This window comes from Nansenia antarctica (genome assembly GCF_963989245.1).
Source record: "Nansenia antarctica genome assembly, chromosome: 15".
NCBI classification, from domain to species: Eukaryota; Metazoa; Chordata; class Actinopteri; order Argentiniformes; family Microstomatidae; genus Nansenia; species Nansenia antarctica.
Genome location: NC_137685.1, coordinates 2035656 through 2055398, shown reverse-complemented (window position 1 = coordinate 2055398; position 19743 = coordinate 2035656). Strand labels below are relative to the sequence as shown.

Below are 19743 nucleotides of genomic sequence, written 5' to 3'. Positions count from 1 at the left end.
TTAGTTGACCTTGTATGTAATATGTACTTTCATGTACCTACTTCTGCAAATCTTCTAATAAAGTTTTCAATCAATCAATTCAATCAATCAAACCGATTCTAACTCCCATCCGAATTCATAAGAGCAACGCATCCGGGTACTTTCCCCTCCCGTCATGTCCACGCCCCTTTTTGGGTGATAGCAGCGGAGAAGTTTGACTGGCGGTCAATGGGCATTTCTGGTCTCCGTAGTGCTTTTTAGATATTAGGAGCCCAAATCCGATGGCCAGTTAGGCAAACTATTAGTGTCATTGCCGATCAATGATCGACGTCGTTATATAGAGACAATTAATGAAATAGGGGTTGATTCATCAGAGCAGTCATACGTCATCTCCCTGTCATCAGGGATTTGTAGTTCTTCAGTTGATTTGCCGTGTAAATCCCCAGATGAGAGTGTTACATTCGTTTTCTTAAGATAGGATAATAAATAAATCTGTTCAATGGGCATTTGCCAAAGTAGCCTACTGTTAATCAGTATTTATCCTGACGACGTCGATCATTGATCGGCAACGACACTATATAATAGTTTGCCTAACTGGCCATCGGATTTGGGCTCCTAATATCTAAAAAGCACTACGGTTTTCTTATTTTATCGGATTAAAGGAGCGAAGACCAGAAATTCCCATTGACCGCCAGTCAAACTTCTACTCTTCTATCACCCAAAAAGGGGCGTGATCATTCTGATGACAGGGAGATGACGCGCAATTGCTCTGATGAATGCAGAGTGACAGAGGGGTGTGTCGTCACGCAGAGTGACAGAGGGGTGTGTCGTCACGCAGAGTGACAGAGGGGTGTGACGTCACGCAGAGTGACAGAGGGGTGTGTCGTCACGCAGAGTGACAGAGGGGTGTGACGTCACGCAGAGTGACAGAGGGGTGTGTCACCAGGGGAGGAGAGGGACACGCCTCTTTCTCCGACCTCGTACAGCCGTGGTGATCTGACTCAATGCACTGAGAGAGAACTGCGCTCTGTGTCACAGTGTCAGGGAATACTGTCCACATCCATATCGTTTATGCGACATCAGCCCCCGGGCAATGACAGAAGTCTGAAGGTCTGAAGGGGGAATAGCAAAAAGAAAAAGGCAAAATGACGGTGGACTTTGAAGAATGTATTAAAGATTCACCCCGATTCAGGTAAGAATATAATGCGCTCTGATCTGATGAGACGCACAGACTGACAGAGGCGCGCAAATGGAACACCCTTTTTACGCGCCGTTTATTTTCTCCGGGAAAATTTAGAAATGCGAACTAGATTTGGTGTGTGATGTCCCGGGCACGGAGATGAAACGGTCTGGAATGGGAATGTTCCGTTTCTGCTGTATTGCGGAGGGATTCATTCATATCCATGTGGTTTCTTTGGGGTTTGCGGTTTGCACTGTCTGGTCTCGCCTATTTTCATAACCGTTACTGATTTTTTAAATTATAAAATATTGTTGCATTAAATTGTTGCTGAATGAATACATCGCACTGGCTTATTTCATATGGTTATTGTCTGTGTCACCGTGTCTGTGTAACCGCCTGCCCCCTCAGTACCAGTTGAATGAATGACTGTATCTAGCTCAATGGAGAATGGGTAGGGGAAAATGTCCATATTGTATTGATCGTAGCACATTTGGTAACATTCCACTTTATTTTATTTTATTGTATTTGTATATTTGTCTGAAGATCTACAATATAATGGCATATATGCTATGCTATCACAATCCTTGTGATATTGTGTGACATTGTAACATGTCCATACATGTCCCGTTTTAAATAAAAACAGTAAAAGCAAAAGGACACCGGAACATTACTTAAGCCCGTGGCTAAATCGAATGACCCCACTGATCTGCATGTCTGTGAATGTGATAGATAGTGGAGCAGGCTGGAGAGAGGAGTCCCTCTATCTATTTATAAGTCCTGTGTTGTGCAGAGCTTCTCTACAGTGGTGGACAGAGACGGGAGAGGAGATGCCCTTCTGCCACAGAGAGACGGGAGGTCCTGTTCACCCCAGGGGGGGGGGGGCTTTATATTCTGGCAACAGCTCGTGACGTTAGAATTATAAGGTTCTATCTCCATTTTTGTCAAAATTGAGTTTTTTTTACATAATCTGATCCATTAGGTGTTTATTAATGCCTGTGTGGTGTTATTTTTAAAATGTTGACATTTTTGTGTTAGTAATTCATACAATTCAAAGGTTCCATCTCACAGAACATAATGGAATGTAAAAACGTTGACTCTCAATATCTCTGAACTGCTAAATGGAGATAGAACCTTATCATTCTAACGTCACAAGCTCTCCAGCTCTGCCCCCAGGAGGGTAGCAGGGTAGCTAACGCCAATATCACTCCATCAGCCAGAAAGGTCAGGGAGGGAACACCTCCTGACCAAGAGACAGAACTGGGTTAGAAATGGTTTTTAAATAATGAGCTTCTTTATTACTTTATTATTAGAACAGCTATTTGATGACAATCTTCAAAATGAAAACAAGTAGCTCATCTCTCCCTTTCTGTTTCCATCCCTACTCCCACTCCCCTTCGTACCTTTGTGATCTTTTTGGTTTAATTCCTTGTATGTGTATGGAGAGTTATGTGAGTTATATACGGTATGTTGTGTGCAGACGGCAGAGCCCACGCTCCCAAACAGAACATCATAATAATCCCCTGTACAAATCTCCTGGCAGCCTCACCTTGGTGATTGACGGCCTTGTCTCCGTGGGAGACAGGTCACAGGAAGCAATTGCACAACTGTTTAACTCAAGGAATTCCTTTCCCATAGTCTCTCTCCTCTCCATGAGGGGTTGACTAAGTTGACGGAAAGGCAAGATGAACTAACTGCCATATTGCCATTATTGGTGATATTGTAGCTATACAATCCAACCCAGTCCTACATTACAAGAAAATGCCTAGAGGGTTAGGAATCAGGTGGCAATTTGGAACAAGTCATTAATGTTTAATGGATGTCTCGGGGTGGCGGTGTGTTGTGTAACGCTGTAGAAATGGGGACGTGAGGAGGAGGAGGAGGGAGTCTAGCTTCTTTCTACACGTGGAGCTGCTTCAACCCACAGCCTCATACTGCAGGTCTCAACCTGTGTCTATATGTCTGTCTCTGTCTCTCTTTCTCTCTGTCTCTCTCTCTCTCTCTCTCTCTCTCTCTCTCTCTCTCTGTCTCTCTCTCTCTCTCCCTCTCTCTCTGTCTCTCCCTCTCTCTCTCTGTCTCTCTCTCTCTCTCTGTCTCTCTCTCTCTCTCTCTCCCTCTCTCCCTCTCTCTCTGTCTCTCTCTCTCTCTGTCTCTCTCTCTCTGTCTCTCCCTCTCTCTCTCTCTGTCTCTCTCTCTCTCTCTCTCTCTCTCTGTCTCGGTCTCTCCCTCTCTCTCTCTGTCTCTCTCTCTCTCTGTCTCTCTCTGTCTCTCCCTCTCTCTCTCTGTCTCTCTCTCTCTCTGTCTCTCTCTCTCTCTGTCTCTCTGTCTCTCCCTCTCTCTCTCCCTCTCTCTCTCCCTCTCTCTCTCTCTCTGTCTCTCTCTCTGTCTCTCTCTCTCCCTTTCTCTCTCTCTCTGTCTCTCTCTCTCTCCCTCTCTCTCCTTCTCTCTCTCTCCCACTCTCTCTCTCTCTCCCTCTCTCTCAGCCTCTCTCTCTCTCTCTCTGTCTCTGTCTCTGTCTCTGTCTCTCTCTCTCTCTGTCTCTCTGTCTGTCTGCCTGTCCCTGCCATGCTCTGTCCCATTCCTGTAACAAAGCTAACTCGCCAGCCAGCCTGCAGTTGTATAGACAAAAGCCCTGTAACTAGACTCCCAACAAACACAAAGATGTCAGATCTTTATTGTCATACAGTCATTTGTTCCACTTGTTCCAGAGTAAAGGTGAACAGAACAATGGCGTCTGAGTGCTCAGTCACATTGTCAGTTGATCGTGAGCATAATTTGTATCATGTTTGTATGACAATAATTGTATGTCAAGTGCAGTGAGCGGCCTGGCCTACTCCGGCTGTTTGATTGAGGTTGTAGTTAATGTGGTCGGTGTAATCGTGGCCAAGCGCCCACTCATCCTCTTGACAGTACCAGGAAGTGGCTCAGATGACCCCCATTAGCATGTTAGCAACATTTGCCAGTAACTGTGTCTCTCTCTATTATATATATTGATGTTATGGCCCATCACGTTCGGTTAGAAAGATGCGGGAACATTGGTTTGCTTTCTACTGAGGGAAATCATCTTAATTTCAGCCCTTTGAATGTGAACCAGACAGGACTGTTAAAGATGGTTGTCCTTCCTCGGTCTCGCAAAACATGGTAATATTACTTTGCCATTTCCATTAGTATCACCTTGTGCGATTGTGTGGTTTCAGCATGTGTTTTAGGTGTAGTTCTAGATTTTCTCTGGGCTCTATGTGGCCATTTCCAGAAGATATCTGTGTGCTCTGATTTTAGAGTCTCTCCTTCACCCTGCCAACTCATTTCTGGAACATCACTTGGGTACCTTAATTCTAGAGTATCTCCATGCCAACTTGGCTAGGTGCCTCCTGGCTTGCTCATTGCGAAAACCAGTCAATAGTCAATAGTATTCTCCAAACAAATGTGTTCTTTTCAGGTAATCCAATGATCAAATTGATAACAACCCACAGCCAGTGATTTGGGTCTTTTAATAAGGCCGCTTTTGTCATTGGGGGTGGCTGTGTCTCAGGAGGTAGAGTTGCCGTCTAATGATCACAAGGTTGGCAGATCGGCGGTTCGAGCCCCGGCTGGCCACATGTCAAAGTGTCCTTGGGCAAGACACTGAACCCCAAAATTGCTCCCAGTGAGCGGGCCGGCGCCATTGGTGTGTGAATGTGTGTGTGAATGGGTGAATGAGAGGCCGTTGTAAAGCGCTTTGGAGCAGCAAAAAAGGTGCTATATAAGTGCAGTCCATTTACCATTGGAAGGCTTGAACATATAGCTGCTGAACTGTACAGAATGGGGGTGTTTCAGACATGACATCATACCTGTCACTCTCCCACAGCCCTGCTACCACTACTAACTGTCAGTTCGTCGACTTGTCCAGACCGGTTGAGTGAGTTAACAAGAGAAGAGAGAGAGAGAGAGAGAGAGAGAGAGAGAGAAAGTTCTAGTCTGTTCATGTTAGGACACCTCCTTTCACCCTTATGACCATACAACACAATAGACTACAGGATGGCTGTGTACGTTTTGTTTAGTTCCAATGCTAACTGGAGAACCACCACTCTCTCTCTCTCTCTCCGCCATGGGAGAAGAAGGGGCTGATGGGAGATTGTGACCTTCCCGTGGTGGAGTGTCTGTTTGTGATCGAAGGCGGTGGTCCATAGCTCAATCGGCATGGGAAATGTATGCATTAAGTATTACCGTATGGTTTATGGTAAATGGTAAATGGACTGCACTTATATAGCGCCTTTTTTGCTGCTCCAAAGCTGCTCCAAAGCGCTTCACAACGGCCTCTCATTCACCCATTCACACACCCATTCACACACCAATGGCGGCACCAATTTATCGACTAGTTGAGCCAGAAGGACTACTATGTAATATTCCCTTTCCTGTCTGCTGTTGTTTGCTCTTAACAGGGATCAATATGAAGGAGATAAATATGTGTGAAGTCTGTGTTGTGTGCTTTCGCTGCTGGTACTTGATCTTGAATATCCTAGGATTTTAAATCTGATCACTTAAATTTGTCCACCCCTCCTAATGCCTAGAGCAGGGGCGGAGGAGGTAGAGTCGGTGTCTAATGATTGCAAGGTTGGCAGATCGGCGGTTCGAGCCCCGACTAGCCACATGTCGAAGTGTCCTTGGGCAAGACACTGAACCCCAAATTGCTCCCAGTGAGTGGGCCGGCCGGCGCCTTGCATGGCAGCTTGCCGCCATTGGTGTGTGAATGTGTGTGTGAATGGGTGAATGAGAGGCCGTTGTAAAGCTCTTTGGAATAAGGCACAGCTATATAAGTCAGTCCGTTTACCATTTAGAGCAGCAGAGCATGCAAATGGACGTGTGCACCAAACCACAGCATGCAGATAACCCTAACCCTCAGCAAATGAACACATGCAGATATCCTCTGCAAATGAACATAATGAATAATACAGTTTGTAATTTGAGAACTGGTGAACTGAAATGCGACGACACGTGTACTTATATAACGTGGTCTTATTAGTTTTCGACTCTATTGTCATGTTGTGTGTTTAACATTCGTCCGTTATGGGTAGATTACACCCACCACACGCCTCTGCATGCTCTAGATTTCAGCCCTGGATTCTATAATCAGAAATCAGAGAATAGCCTGAATGTCTATGTTCCTTCTCTACCTGCGTCATAGCCGTAATCCCACACACACTCACCCCTGTCATACGGGCAGAGATTACAGATGCCTACCTGCTCTCTCACCCGGTAGATAAGCATCCACTTCTCACATCGGGGGTGGAGATGATTATTTCTAGCAAACCGGGTGACCTGTCAACTTTGGCTGCCATGGCAACTGGTTCTCTCTGGACTGGTTCTCTCTGGATGCCTGTACGAGACACGCCCACTCAGGATGAGTCAGCCAGCCAGCGAGACGCCGTGACGTTAGAATTCTAGAAGGTTCTATCTCCATTTTTGGTCAAAATTGAGTTTTTTGTTTACATAATCTGATCCATTAGGTGTTTATTAATGCCTGTGTGGTGTTATTTTTTTAAATGTTGAAATGTTTTAGTTAGTAAATTAATAAAATACAAAGGTTCCATCTCACAAAACATAATGGAATGTAAAAACTTTGACGCTCAATATCTCTGAACTGCAGTGGCGGGCGGTGCATTTCACACCTAGGCCTTCAGTGATGTCCGACACATTCCTACCTGAATTATTCTACCTCTTAATACCATCGTTATGACGCCATGGCTCTAGAAACTAGACAGAAACACAGTATAACCGGGCGTTGCATCACCTTAACATAGTCAGACAAGTACAACAGAGTTATATTAATATTTCCGAAGCATTTTTAATCAATAAATCCGCATTTACAATGAAGAGTGTTAAACTAACATCTTTAAGATCGCTACATTACCCACGTCTGTCGTCTCGTCCACCATAATAGCGACAAAGGGTGCCTTTTTAATCTCCATTTTGATCTCTTCTCCCATCACTTAAGCAATAGCAAAAATCAGGTCGTTTTGTATTTTGCCTGACGTCCCAGTAAACACTTTGTTTGTGGACAGGTGGTAATGTAAATCTGGGTTGTTTTCAGCCAGAAAAGAAATAAGCTCAACGTAGTTTCCTCTGTTTGTGGACTCGGTGCTTTCATCGTGTCCCCTAAATGATAGTTATTGTTTACCCAAAAACAGGACACAATCGATCAGTATTATCGATCAGTCAACGAAAGCTTTCGTTGTGATGCTCCGTTTCCCTGCGCACTTTCGAAAGTTTCACATCTACCGGCATATACGCATCTCAATAGTGAATATCAATAGTGCGTATCAATAGTGCGTATCAATAGTGCGTATCCAATCAAAAGACGTGCTGGGTGCTGACATCATTGAGCCTTCCAGCAGGCTCCGTTGTTGCTTTTGCTCGCATCTACGTAGGTTTACTAGGAACGCCACAGGTTTTCTCGTTCCAACGTTAAGTTACAGGTCGAATCCGCGGCACCGCTTAACGTGCAGGCAGGCAGATTTTGGAGCCCCCTAGCAACACATTTTGATTGGATAAAAGCTCTAACATAAAGGCCAGCCCTCCAAATCTCAATCGGAGACTGGAAGCAGCGCAACCAAGAGGAAAGCTATGAAATGAAGAGAATAGACTATGGGGAATCATTAATACATATTTGTGGAAAAAATATATTAAAATAAAATGTATATTCTGATGATGTTTAGGCCAGCAGAGAAGGCCTTGCTGGCCCTGACGGCACACCACTGCTGAACTGCCCTAAACGGAGATAGAACCTTATCATTCTAAATGGAGATAGAACCTTATCATTCTAAACGGAGATAGAACCTTATCATTCTAAACGGAGATAGAACCTTCTCATTCTAAACTCACGACACAACCTCAGGATCCAGAGGCTTCACAATGGACACAGAAGAAACACACACACACACACACACACACACACACACGCACGCACACACACACGCACACGCACACACACAGCTAGTAGGCAGGGGCGTGTGCCAGAGCCCAGAGGAGAGGTATTGGATATATTGAGAGAGCTGTAGTACTTTGAGAGAGTGGATGGCATGGGAGACAAGGTGTCCTTGAGCCACTGCGGATGGTTTTAAAGTAGGGAATTGTGCTAAGTAAGACTTCCTGTCAAACTCCCATGAAACCTGAGCTGACAGTGATACAGTGTACTGTACTCTACTGTATGCTACTCAGACTGCATGTTGTGACCTCTTTGCACCAAAATTATTCAGGTGAAGAGATGCCAACTCTCACACAGCCGGCTGTGTCTCAGGAGGTAGAGGCTGGTGGAGGTAGAGGCTGTGTCTCAGGAGGTAGAGGCTGGTGGAGGTAGAGGTTGTGTCTCAGGAGGTAGAGGCTGTGTCTCAGGAGGTAGAGGCTGTGTCTCAGGAGGTAGAGGCTGTGTCTCAGGAGGTAGAGGCTGGTGGAGGTAGAGGCTGTGTCTCAGGAGGTAGAGGCTGGTGGAGGTAGAGGCTGTGTCTCAGGAGGTAGAGGCTGGTGGAGGTAGAGGTTGTGTCTCAGGAGGTCGAGGCTGTGTCTCAGGAGGTAGAGGCTGTGTCTCAGGAGGTAGAGGCTGTGTCTCAGGAGGTAGAGGCTGGTGGAGGTAGAGGCTGTGTCTCAGGAGGTAGAGGTTGTGTCTCAGGAGGTAGAGGCTGTGTCTCAGGAGGGAGAGGCTGTGTCTCAGGAGGTAGAGGCTGTGTCTCAGGAGGTAGAGGCTGTGTCTCAGGAGGTAGAGGCTGTGGCTCAGGAGGTAGAGGCTGTGTCTCAGGAGGTAGAGGCTGTGTCTCAGGAGGTAGGGGCTGTGTCTCAGGAGGTAGAGGCTGTGGCTCAGGAGGTAGAGGCTGTGTCTCAGGAGGTAGAGGCTGTGTCTCAGGAGGTAGGGGCTGTGTCTCAGGAGGTAGAGGCTGTGTCTCAGGAGGTAGAGGCTGTGTCTCAGGAGGTAGAGGCTGGTGGAGGTAGAGGCTGTGTCTCAGGAGGTAGAGGCTGTGTCTCAGGAGGTAGAGGCTGTGTCTCAGGAGGTAGAGGCTGTGTCTCAGGAGGTAGAGGCTGTGTCTCAGGAGGGAGAGGCTGTGTCTCAGGAGGTAGAGGCTGTGTCTCAGGAGGTAGAGGTTGTGTCTCAGGAGGTAGAGGCTGTGTCTCAGGAGGTAGAGGCTGTGTCTCAGGAGGTAGAGGCTGTGTCTCAGGAGGTAGAGGCTGGTGGAGGTAGAGGCTGTGTCTCAGGAGGTAGAGGCTGTCTCATGATCGCAAGGTTGGCAGATCGCAAGGTTGGCAGTTGGCACTGAACCCCAAATTGCTCCCAGTGAGCGGGCCGGCGCCTTGCATGGCAGCTTGCCGCCATTTGTGTGTGAATGTGTGTGTGAATGGGTGAATGAGAGGCCGTTCTGATGCTTGGTTTGAACTTCAGCAGATCGTCTTGACCATGTCTACATGCCTAAATGCATTGAGTTGCAGCCACGTGATTGGCTGATTGGATATTTGCATTATATTAACGAGCAGTTGAAAAGGTGTATGAAGGAAGTGGCGTATGAGGTGTATATCAGTCCTAGAACAGTCACATAAAAAGTCTGCAATTGCTCTATATAATACAATGAAGAACATGAACCTGTTGTTGTATTGTTCTTCCCATGATGGATGTATGTTTATCTTGTAGATAGTAATAGTTATTTGTCTGTATTATCTTGTAGATAGTACTAGTTTTTCTGTCTGTCTTACATGTAACGATGAATTGAGAATCAAGGACCCCAATTGAAATAAGCCAGTGGCTTTCTTGGGTTTTTATCCTGTTAGTTGACCTTGTATGTAATATGTACTTTCATGTACCTACTTCTGCAAATCTTCTAATAAAGTTTTCAATCAATCAATCAATCAATTGACCAGTCCATATGTAACCTAGATAAATATGATCTTTTAAGCCTATAGAGGTGGCGCAACCACCACCTGGCTTTAGTCCATCTATAGATTGTCTATTTCTCATGGACTAATGCTTTGCCTGAGATTACCATCAATATCAACCCTTCACAATATCAGTCCTTCACCCACCACAAGCGCTTGTCAAAAAGCTCAGAGCAGCGCAGTAATCCTGTCAGATTTTATCCTGTAAAATAGGGTTTCCCTTGTAGGTGTTTTATGAGGGGATAGTTCAGTTATTTATGATGGATTTAGTCCACTACTTTGGGGCTCAGATAGACTCTTGCATGGACACAGTGAGGCAGGTTAGAGAGAGTTCACTCCAAAATCTTAAATCGGGTCAGATGTTTCAAGGTCTTCGATGAATGTCGAGATGAATCCATGACCCATGGCGTTGATGTATGGTATGTAGACCCAGCCATAGAAGGCTCAACAACTCATTGTTGCTGCTGGTCACACAATGCACTGATACATACATCAAGTGTCTTGTCTTACAGGAGGTTCAAGTCTAGTCCATAGGTCCATAGGTGGAGGTCCATCAAACCCTCTAAAGCCAGTTTGTCGGGGTCACCCTGAAGGCATCCAGTACTCAAATCAATAACTCTCTCTGTTTCATCGTCCTCATCAGGGAAGCAACCATTTAACCCCCCATTGACCTGTTGACCCTTCGTTGCTCTTAAGTGTCACACAAAAACACATAACTTAGAGCCAGACAACCCCCTCCCTCCAATCTGGGAAAATATTTTCCTTCCTTTGCGAAGACGCTTATGTTGGGCCGTGGGGAAGCGCTGCTGGCTGTGAACACAGGGGGGGGAGATCTTTCATGTCGGAAAGCATGAAGAAGCCATGACTTCAAAGGATCCTGGGTAATGGAGATGTGGCGTTATTGGTGCCGAGGGAGTCGATACTGGAGTTTCTTAAACGTGTTTAGTTTTTCTGACACATGCAGTATTTTTGGTGTTGCATTATTAACTCTCAAACAAACCCACCGTCCACACCAGAGTCATCGGTGCAGGTTTCTGTCAGATAATGAAGGCCGATGATTATGCTTGGTTATTGATCTGGGATTGAGTGTTTCTATTGATCTGTTTTTCAGGTGGAGCTGGTGTGTGTGTGTGTGTGTGTGTGTGCGCTAGGGTGTGTGTCTGTGTCTGTGTGTGTGTGTGTGTGTGTGTGTGTGTGTGTGTGTGTGTGTGTGTGTGAGTGTGTGTGTGTGTGTGTGTGTGTGTGTGTGTGTGTGTGTGTGTGCTAGGGTGTGTTATTGATTTCAGATTATTTTTAAGCATCTTGATCTGGCAGTCAGCAGTCTGGTCACATGACCAAAAGTGTGTGTGTGTGTGTGTGTGTGTGTGTGTGTGTGTCTGTGTGTGTCTGTGTCTGTGTCTGTGTGTGTGTGTGTGTGTGTGTATGTGTGTCTGCGTCTGTGTGTCTGTGTGTCTATGTGTCTGTGTGTCTGTGTGTGTGTGTGTGTCTGTGTCTGTGTGTGTGTGTGTGTGTCTGTGTCTGTGTGTGTGTGTGTGTGTGTGTGTGTGTGTCTGTGTCTGTGTGTGTGTGTGTGTGTGTGTGTGTGTGTGTGTGTGTCTGTGTGTGTGTGTGTCTGTGTCTGTGTGTCTGTGTGTCTGTGTCTGCCTGTGTATGTGTGTTTTGTGCATGTACAGTTGATTACCTCTCCATTGGAACTACCTTTGTGCCTTTCCACTGGATGTCGCCTCATTCACACAGACAGCCTTGTGTTGCAAGACAGCAGTCACTCTGAGAGAGGGTCAATTGTAATGTAAATGACAATCTATATGTACCATTCAGTCTGTCTTCATGTGAGACTGTCTCCCTGGCTGCTCGTGTTAAAACATTGATGTGAGGACAGTGCATGCTACTCCCAGTTTCATTGGAAAAGAAGCTCAACTGCTCAATTGTATTTCTGTACTGGACCCTTTCAGTCCAACTGGCCATGCATGTGCTCCCAAGGACAAGAAGTCCTTGGTATGTGATGTTGTCAGGCTTTAATCCCTACTTGTAGTCGTCAGCCGCATAGTTATGGGGTGTGTGTGTGTGTGTGTGTGTGCGTGTGTGTGTGTGTGTGTGTCTGTGTGTGTCTGTATGTTTATATGTGTTGTTTTTTCCGAACCTACAAAATGCAAGAGGAATGTTTTCCTTAGGCTTCACAGGACTTAAGTGACTCATCCAGATTGATCACCATAAACACCATAAACACCCTGTAGAGAAGGCCTCCATTGTTACGGATAGACTGTCCTTTGTGTGTGCGAGAGAGTGTGTATGAGATACGACGATACGCACTAGCTTAGATCATGTGAAGCGATGAGATGATGAGATGAGGGTAAACTGTTTTCTATAGCAACCAGTGTGTTTGTCTGTGTCCATGGGTGTGAATATGTGTGTGCGTGTGTGTGTGTGCGTGTGTGTGTGTGTGTGAATAACATACTGTGTGTAGCATAACTGGTTTTTGGCTCAGCACTACTGTCTGTAACTGACTGTTTTCATAATGTCAAAATGCACTGATAGTATTTATGTCCTTTAGATATTGTACATGTATGTTGACATAAATAAAGCATTTAAAATGTGTGCGTGTGCACGCACGTGTGGGTGCATGTATGTATGTGTGTGTGTGTCTATATGTTTTGTTTGCATTTTGTGGCTATTTATTCAACACGTGATATTTTTTTACACTGTAATCCTCTGCAGCGTGTGTCTGCCTCCGTTGGGGCCACACTATATAAAATAGGATTAACTGGCTGGTGCCTACAGATACTGATTCAATCAAGGGAATAGCCTACATATCCTATTAAGACTCCCACTGCCGTAGCCTTTTAGCCTTTCCATACAGATTCCCATTGCAGTAGCAAGCCTAAGTTCACTGACAGCAGAATCCCATCCCATTCAATCACGCTGCGCTTGCAGAGGTGGGATAATGTTGAATACTGGAAATTGAGAGCGCGGGTTGCAGACCGCGGACCATGGTTCAAAGGTCCCACGTTGATGAGCCGTCAATCTCTTAGACAGCAGAGGCCTCGTTTATAAAGCTTTATTAAAAAAAATAAAAAAAACGTCATAATAATATGAAACTTCTCTCGTCTGCCAGACCATCTGCCAGACCATAGATAATATATAGCCTACGTATATAATATATATGTGCCAGACTGCATCGACAACGGAATCAGTTTAAACATAATTCGTCCTACTGTTCACCTTATTATTTATAACCACGTATTGCCGAGTTTTTTTATGGGGGAATTGCTCAAATGGACGTTTCTGAGTAACGACCAACACGTTTACTATACCTCCCCAGCAAAATAACTCAAAACTAATAATATTTTGACTTGTTGGGGCGCTAAGCTAGCTGTTGGGGGCCCTACGCGCAGCATGTATAGGGAGAGACGGCACTGAAAAAATGTATACCCTGAGCTGAAAGTCACTACCCATCTTCCGTCGTAGACTGAAGACCCATCTCTTCAGGTTACACCTTAACTGCTTAACAGCTGGATTACTCTTCCTGATACGACTGGAGGATTGATGATTCACTTGCTTACTCAAATGCATTGATTGTAAGTCGCTTTGGAATAAGGTGTCTGCTAAATGCCAAAAATGTAAAATGTAAATGAAAGGTTTTATGGTTTAAATCATATCAATCTGCCCTGTGAACTCTGGAGTGGAGGTTATTTTAAGACCATGTGATTGGCTAGGACAGTGTTCCTGGAATGCCGAATCCTATGATCGTACAATAATTGATTGTGTGTCATAGAACATTCTTAAGGCATAGCGGAATGCTAACTCGATTGCATATGGGTCCAGGGTCATACTGAACACAAAAGGAGTTCTGTTTCACTTTATGTTTCTTGGCATGGCCTTAACATGAATGCATGTGATATGGGGTCGGATAGACTATAGTGGATACTATAGTCAGCTGTACTGGTGATCAGAAGGTCATGACTTCAAATCCCACCTGGGAACACCACCATTAGTGTGCCCTTGAGTAAGGCACTTAGCCCTAAGTTACTCCAGGGAGACTGTCCCTGTCATTTCTAATTGTATGTCGCTAATCGGTTGTTAAGTCGTGACGTGTTTCTGGGTCCAAAGTTGGCTGAGGCGCTGTCTTCGAAATGCCTCAGTAATAATAATAATTCATTATATTTATATAGCGCTTTTCCGAGGCTCAAAGACGCTGACAAATATGGGAAAAACAGGAAAGTGCTTCTGTGTCCCTTGTTGTATGAATAGATCCGAGTCTAAAAAACGATTGAACTGTCATTCTACCTGCTGTAGTACACTGGTACTCTGGTGCAGGGAATTTCTGATTTGGACCCGGAAATTGCTTAAACGTCACGTTTGACGTCAGACTTAACAACCGAATGGACAAAAGTGTCTGTTAAATGGTAAAAATGGGAATGTACATAAAGGCGTGTACATTCAGGGCTTAGCTGTACATACACAGCTGTGTGATTCTCCTCTGTATTGAATGAACGTTCTCCATAGAGACGCGATCGATTGAGGAGACAAAGAGCAGAGAGAGAAAACCCTGGTCTGAATATGAGCTGTCAGGAGAATATGTCAGTGAAACAGTTCTACTGTATGTGTCTGACACAGCGCAGGGCTTTGAATCTGGGTCAGTGAACTAATGTACCGGTACCCCTTTCCCACTTCCCAAAGCCAAGGGGTACGTCTATGAAAGAGGGGGGGTGGTTTCTTTTAAACGCTATCTATCTCCCTTCTCTCAACATGGCTCGACCCCGATACAATGTTGTGATGATGATTTAAACCTGACAGCTTTATGGATTGGTTGAATGGAACCGTAATGATAGAAACCTTGTAATCTGATTTGATTTTGATTTGATTTTGATTTATTTGCTCATTTCCGTTGGTGGTCCCCCTGCCAGAAGTAACAGGGCTACATTTCCTAATGGAAAAAATCAGGTTATGGGGTAAAATAAACACATCATATAGATACAGTCATGATTAAAATAAACACAAAAATACAATCAGATGGCATCTAACCTAAGGCATCTAGCCTAAGATGCATCACAGTAGGTCATATGACGACACAACAAGCCCTAACCTGATTCAGCCTAACCTAACTGATCCCTAGTCTAGCAGGGTTAGAGGTGTGTGCAGGTTTGGTTTTGCTCCAACCATCGTCTCAGCTGGGTGTTGAAGTAGCGAGATGTGGGACATTACCGTAATCATGCTTATTCACTCCTATGTCTGTCAAGATGTCGGACCTGACAATGTGAGAGACTGAAACATGTCTGTTCTTCATCCTCCTGAATGTTCTTAGTTATTAGTCGAACCTTATTTAAGTCCACATGGGATGGAGAAAAACACAATCTCCCTGGACCAGCGAGACCAAGCCAAGACCTGTTGCAACTGATCGATCTATCCAAGCGCCTCCCGTGTCTTTGTGGTTGCTGAGGTTTCCATGTTCCCTCTGCACCCTGCCAGTGTGTGTTCTTCTAGCTGTTCCCATCGTGTTTGTGTATGCTAGTAGGTTTGGCGGTGGCTTCTTGCCTGGATAGAAACGCGGCCGTGTATTCTAAGAGCAGTGTGTCGTCCTAACTAAAACACTCCGCTCGATCCAAACCCAAATGACTGGTTTGGCGTGTTGGGTTGGTTCTTTCCCCTACTTCCCCTACTGAAACACAACTGTGTACATTTCAAACCTGCAAACTGTGACACTTTAAATGAATGTGCAATAACACTATGTGCAATATGACAACCCTCGGGTACATAAGGTTCAGAGAATAGGAAATGTTAGAATAGGTATAGCATAGCATAGAGTACAGCACAGTGTTTTATTTGTATAGTATACTATAGTGGATAGTGTACATAGCCTTTATTTATGTAAACCAGCTCTTTTCCCTTCTTGTTTTTAGTTTTTTTTTCCTAGCACCAGGGGAGCCCCCCCTCCCAAATTTCGTTGTTTGGTACCTGTACTATATAGATAGATAGATAGATAGACTTTATTTGTCATTGTTACAGTACAGGTACCAAACAACGAAATTTAGGAGGGGAGGCTCCCCTGGTGTTTAAGAAAGGAAAAAGAAACACATTTTGGAAAAAGCATAGATGCATAAAATCACAAGAAGATAAAGAGCTGGTTTACATCAATAGAGGCTATGTACACAATCCACTGTACTATACTGCACAGATAGTCAACTAGGGTTGTCATATTGCACAAGAAAGTATTTTTTCACATTTTTTTAAAGTGTCACAGTTTGCAGGCTTGAAAATGTACATGTTTGTGCCTCAGCACTAGCTGCCATTACAATCCGTCCGGACTTGTCCTGGGCCCAGAACTTAGGCCTTTTCTGTATTCAGGGCCTTGACGGCCCTGTGGTAGAAGCAGTTCTTCAGTCTGTTTGTCTTAGCGGCCGGGGTCCTGTACCTCCTGTTCGAGGGCAGCTTGACAAAGTGTTCGTGCCCAGGGTGGGTCGGGTCCTTGGAGATCTTGGAGGCCCTCCTGAGACAGCGTGTTTCGTACAGCTTCTCCAGAGAGGGGAGGGTGGCGCCGGTGATCCCCTGTGCTGTTCTCACGACTCTCTGTAGATCGTTTCTCTCCGCTGCCGTGCAGCTGTGGTACCAGTTGGAGATGCCGAAGGTGAGGATGCTCTCCACTGCGCCGTGGTAGAAGGCCACCAGCATCTCCTGCTTGCTGTGTTGTTTCTTGAGGCATCTCAGGGTGTATAGCCGCTGTTGTGCCCTCTTGATGGTGCCTTTAGTGTTGTCCTTCCAGGCCAGGTCATCCCGTATGATGTGTCCCAGGAAACGGAGGTTTGAGACCATCTCTACGCTCTCTCCGTCGATGAGCAGGGGCAGGATCTCGGACTTTTTCCTCCTGTAGTCTACGATGAGTTCCTGGGTCTTTGACTTGTTTAGCAGCAGGTTGTTTACCTTGCACAGCTTGCTCAATTGCTCTACCTCATCCCTGTACGCCGCATATCAATGACAATAAAGACCATTCATTCATTCATTCATTCTGACTGACTGACTGACTGACTGACTGACTGACGTTAATGTGTCGGGGCCTACAGAGTTTTCATGTGAGAACATGCGCTGCTGTTGCTTGCAGCTGAAAGGGAAGCAGCTAGTCGCCCTCTGACCCCAGGTAACCCTGAAACCATCCCAGAGGAGGAGCTCCTTCCCTGGGTTGTTTGGCTTGTGGTTGGCCTGCTGGCAGTAATCAATCATGGAGATGTGAGCGAGACTAACTGACACATGGAACGCATCTTTATGTCTTTGACTCAAAGATCTCTACTAGACCAGAGATGGTAGATTCAAGATTCCAGATAGCTTTATTGTCTGTCACACAGTGACAGAAATTCTCCTTCGACAGGCAGAAGTGCAGCTCAAGAATACATTTCCACATTAAAAACACACATAGGTCACATACATACAATAAAAACAGACAGACATAGCAGTGTTTATAAAATGTAGTATTACTAGTGTTTCGACTAGTAGTAGCTAGTAGAGCTAGTAGTATTAGTAAATAGAATGATGAAATGTTAGATGAAAACCAAATAATAATATACAGCTTAAGGCTGGACTAGACTGTGTGGAGTAGAGCTTCATAATCTATCCGCATCCTCAGTTTAACTGGTCATTTCTGGGGCAACATAATAATGGAAAGATGTTCAACTGTTGGAAGATTTGGAGCAGTGAGTGCCAGGTTTGTCACGCTTAAATATCAAGGGCCAAAGTGACTCCAGGAGGGCGGCAGGGCATCCACAGGTCATCCGTGTCAACAGTGTGAACATGTCCTCAATTGACTGTTTGATGGAGCGAAAAAAGACACTGAGGCGTATTTGGAACACTGACATATTCTACCATCTGTCAAGTCACTTGTTGATTCATTTTTACATTTACATTTTTGGCATTTAGCAGACGCCTTATTCCAAAGAGACTTACACTCGATACATTTGACTAAGCAAGTGAATCATCAATCCACCAGTCGTAGCATGAAGAGTAATCCAGCTCAGGCCCGGGGCCATTGATAGAAGGAAAACCCTACTTCTATCACCATCTTCTCAACCTAGACTTTTTTTTTTTTTTTTTTTTTATTATATAGGCACTGGAGAAACAGCGAAACAATAGACGTTTTTAGGGGACACAGTAAAGGGGAAAAGCGGGTGTCTTCAGGAGACGCAGTGCTGGGGGGCAGTAGATGTCTCAGGAGGAGCAGTTAAGGTGTAACCTGAAGAGATGGAGGTCTTCAGTCTACGACGGAAGATGGGTAGTGACTCTGCAGTTCTGACAGCCGTGGGAAGCTCATTCCACCAGCGGGGAGCCAGTGTCGTGATTCGAATTGGGTAGTGTTACATAGGTCAAATTCTTTAGCTGATCTTTGCATTTCTGTGCTCATATATGCAGTCTGGCTACGTTTGAATAGCAAAGAACTCTGACCTCTCGTCTTAATCTTTAAAGAACCATAACGAGAAGTAGCCCCGTTGTGCAATGCAGACTGTCTAGACGGTTGTGTACTGGTTTGGGTGACGTCAATAACCAACGGCCAACTGTCATGATAAGCCAGTGAAACAGCCTTCCTTCTTTCTCCATTGAAATGGACGGAGGATCTTTCTAACGCTGGCAGTGGCTTTGTCTGATGTTTGAGTCATGTTATTGTCAGTGTGTGATATTCTGCTTTGTCTGGAGAGGATGTATGTATGCAGTCCCCTCACTGTGAGGTATTCTTCTGTTGATGTTGACAGGAAGTAGCACTCCCCACCTACATAAACACACAGACGAACTGGTTCTAGATGGGTGTGTCAAGTCAAGAGCGAGACTAGTGTATACTGCGGGGTAATAAGATGTAGAATGATGTCCTGACTCGTGTGTCTATCTGTCTGTCTGTCTGTCTCTCTCTTTCTCTCTCACTCTCTCTCTCTCTCTCTCTCACTCTCTCTCTCTGCCTTATTCTATTAGCAGTAATGCACATAGTGGGGTGAGATAGGTCAACGCTAGCGTACTGTAGGTTATCAGAGCAGTAGCGTTTATTGAGTTCCTGCCTGCGGGACCAGTGCTGTTTACAGTAGATTACCTGCCGGTGCCTGTCCCTCTCTAGGATGGATGTTTCCATGGTTACGGGAGGATGTGGTTGCCCTGGTTACCTACCAGCTCAACTGTGTAGATTAGAAAACTGAATGGGCTGAGAGATAGTGATCTGAAAGGACACACACACACACACACACACACACACACACACAAATGATATGAATACATGGAAATTAAGCGATGAAGACGATTGTTTGACATGGATTGGTTTTTATTACTCTCTTCTTGGTTTACTTGCACGACGTGCATGAGTTGAGTTATAATAACTGAGAGAGAGAGACAGAGAGAGAGAGAGAGAGAGAGAGAGAGAGAGAGAGAGAGAGAGAGAGAGAGAGAGAGAGAGAGATGAGATATTTAAATCAATTGTCATTTGAAAGCTAGGATGTTTTCCAGGCAGAGTTTTGCCTCGAGTGACAAATGCAAAAGTAATGTGGCCCTTACCTCAAGCAGTCTGGCACAGCGCTCTCTCATGCATGTGTGTGTGTGTGTGTGTGTGTGTGTGTGTGTGTGTGTGTGTGTGTGTGTGTGCGCAGTGTGCTGACTCTCACTCTCACATCTGTGAGCGAGTCTGGCAGCTGGTTCAGATCTGGCCCGTCATCCCAGACGTCCTCACACCACCA

At 45.2% G+C, this 19743-nt stretch overlaps 1 protein-coding gene across 2 annotated transcripts in view; it reads left to right on the top strand.

The window, feature by feature from the left end:
- Nucleotides 1-1124: 1124 nt before the first annotated feature.
- The window catches only part of LOC308170775 (arf-GAP with coiled-coil, ANK repeat and PH domain-containing protein 3-like), a gene marked incomplete at its 5' end in the record, with an annotated part of 88411 nt that continues 69792 nt past the window's right edge, over nt 1125-19743 (top strand). For both annotated transcript variants that reach the window (XM_080545614.1, XM_080545613.1), the window contains one exon: nt 1125-1171. In XM_080545614.1, the coding sequence (XP_080401740.1) occupies nt 1125-1171 (47 nt within the window). The remainder of the gene's footprint in view (nt 1172-19743) is intronic.